Source organism: Vigna unguiculata, chromosome 8 (genome assembly GCF_037176805.1).
Source record: "Vigna unguiculata cultivar grain cowpea cultivar isolate G323 ecotype 2 chromosome 8, ASM3717680v1, whole genome shotgun sequence".
NCBI classification, from domain to species: domain Eukaryota; kingdom Viridiplantae; phylum Streptophyta; class Magnoliopsida; order Fabales; family Fabaceae; genus Vigna; species Vigna unguiculata.
The window spans coordinates 25030730-25032959 of NC_140799.1; the positions used below are offsets into that span (position 1 = coordinate 25030730).

At 39.0% G+C, this 2230-nt stretch overlaps 1 protein-coding gene across 1 annotated transcript; it reads left to right on the forward strand.

Annotated features, from left to right (window-relative positions):
- Nucleotides 1-1528: 1528 nt before the first annotated feature.
- Nucleotides 1529-1933, forward strand: LOC114194993 (uncharacterized). Its single transcript, XM_028085391.1, has one exon. It carries the CDS (start codon nucleotides 1529-1531, stop codon nucleotides 1931-1933), a length of 405 nt encoding a protein of 134 aa, XP_027941192.1.
- Nucleotides 1934-2230: the final 297 nt, after the last annotated feature.

Sequence of the window (2230 nt, forward strand, 5' to 3'; positions counted from 1 at the left end):
ACTTTGGGGATTTTAGGGATGGTGAACCGTTATTTAGGGCGATTGGGAAGGCATTGGCGGAGGATAGAATGACATTAATGATGAAGACCCTGGATAATGGGTAGATGATGTTGTCATGGTTGTGGTGCCAAACATCTGTGATGGACCAGCACCATAACTTGACTGATGCGGGAAGAAACCATATGAGGAAGGGACGTGTTGGAATGAGGTGTTTGGTGGGTTGCCAAATTGAGGATGTGAATGTCCAAACATTAGACCCTGACCCATAGACGACTGTCCAAAAAATTGGTGGGGATGATGTATAAAATCTGGAGAAGACCCAACATGGCCAGTGTAGGGTTGTGAAACAGGCTGGGAAGGTTCTTGTGACATATCATACTATAAAATAAATAGCAGGGTTATTGCCATGAATAAGTATGCATAATAAACAAATGTACAACATTATAGTAAAAGTAACCTCATCGTCGAAAGATTCTGTAGATGGAGATATATAGCAGATAGTGTGGTTTATGTACCACTGCATGTACGGTGTTTGATCACGCAAATGACCATTTTCGCAGAACGGTGTACCTTGAATGACCCGATTTTGTCGATCATTCCAAATTGTAATCCACTGGTGATGATATGCTACCCAATCTCTGTCATTTCACCCCCTCAAGTCATCCCTGTGAACTTGATCCAGGTTAACCGGGTTAGGCAAAATGTTTTGTCTTAAACCAAATTGACGCATGACCCTATCCGCATGATATATTTCCATTATCGCGAAATAAATTATAGGGACTGTTGCTCTGGCCACTAGAGGGATGTCAACCACAATCAATCGACTAACTTCGTTTTGAATGTAAGGCTTCCACAAGAACTGAAACAAAATTCTAGACATTAGTTTCAAATGTTAAAAAACAAAAATCTTTCAATTACCTGTCTTGTACGTATTTGATCAAATCTCAACCGAAATTCACTAACTGAAATCGAACTATAATTTGTTTGATGCGTTGGGTTCATCCACCTAAAAAAAGTGTACCAATTTCAAGTTAGTTAAATTACAAGAAAAAAATTTAATCTAAAATTTAGCTTTTACCTTCTATAAACGGGGAAACCATCCCCATTAGCCACCTCCTTATCACTTAAAGGCTGAAGTTGGCTCGAACCCGCATAGCCAGTGAGCTCAACCCGTTTCGACCCATAACCACAAAAAAAATTATTTTTACAACCCGACCCGGCTCTAACTCGTGGTGAGCCGGATTGGCTCACAGGTTCTGGCTCACATTGACATCTCTAGTGGAGCTATAGAAGTAATCCTCTCCCACGCCCAACAGTGTAACAGAATCATGCATCCATCAATATCAAGCAATACCATATCGACAATGATTATAGATTTGTGGTTGTTGAGAGCAAATCTGATAAATATATATATCGATATGCCGACTACAAAAAAGGTTGCCCATGGCGTTTACAGGCTGCTTATAGCAAGCGGAGTTTCCATTGGGAAATTAGAAAGATTGACGAATCACACATGTGTTTGTCAACCATGCAACCTGCATATCATGTCAATCTTGATTCCAACCAAAATTTTTCTATTGTGATGAACTCTGTAAAGGAAAATCCTTCCATACCTATTAAAAGTTTGATAGCTGAAATAAAAAATCGCTTCGGATATTCAATTTCATATGACAAAGCTTGGAATGGTAAGCAAAAAGCGTTTGCTAAGGAGTTTGAAGATTGGGAAGAGCCTTACAATGAACTTCCCAGGTGGTATCAAGCTGTACAAGAAAGTAATCTCGGCACAATAATTCAATGCACTGGACCTCCTGTAGTTGTAAGTGGCCAACCTGACCCTTCTTGCTATATTATGGAACACGTATTTCGGTCTTTTGGACCATGCATCCAAGGATTTAATTATTGCAAGCCAGTTGTACAAGTAGATGGCATATAGACCTAACCTCATACATTCATCCAGTTCATAGCCTCTATAATATCAACAAAGCATATGATATACAATTTTATCCAGTTAAGAACAAAGAATATTGGTCCATATATATTGGACCAAATTTCATTCCAGACCCAAACGTGCGTCGTAGGGTAAGGGGAAGACCACCAACTAATAGAATCCATAATGAGATGGATGAACCAAATCCCAATAAACGAAGTAAATGTTCATATTGTATAAATGAAGGACATATAGGGGCAATTATCCCTATCGTCAGTAATTTATTGCTTTATCCAATATTCT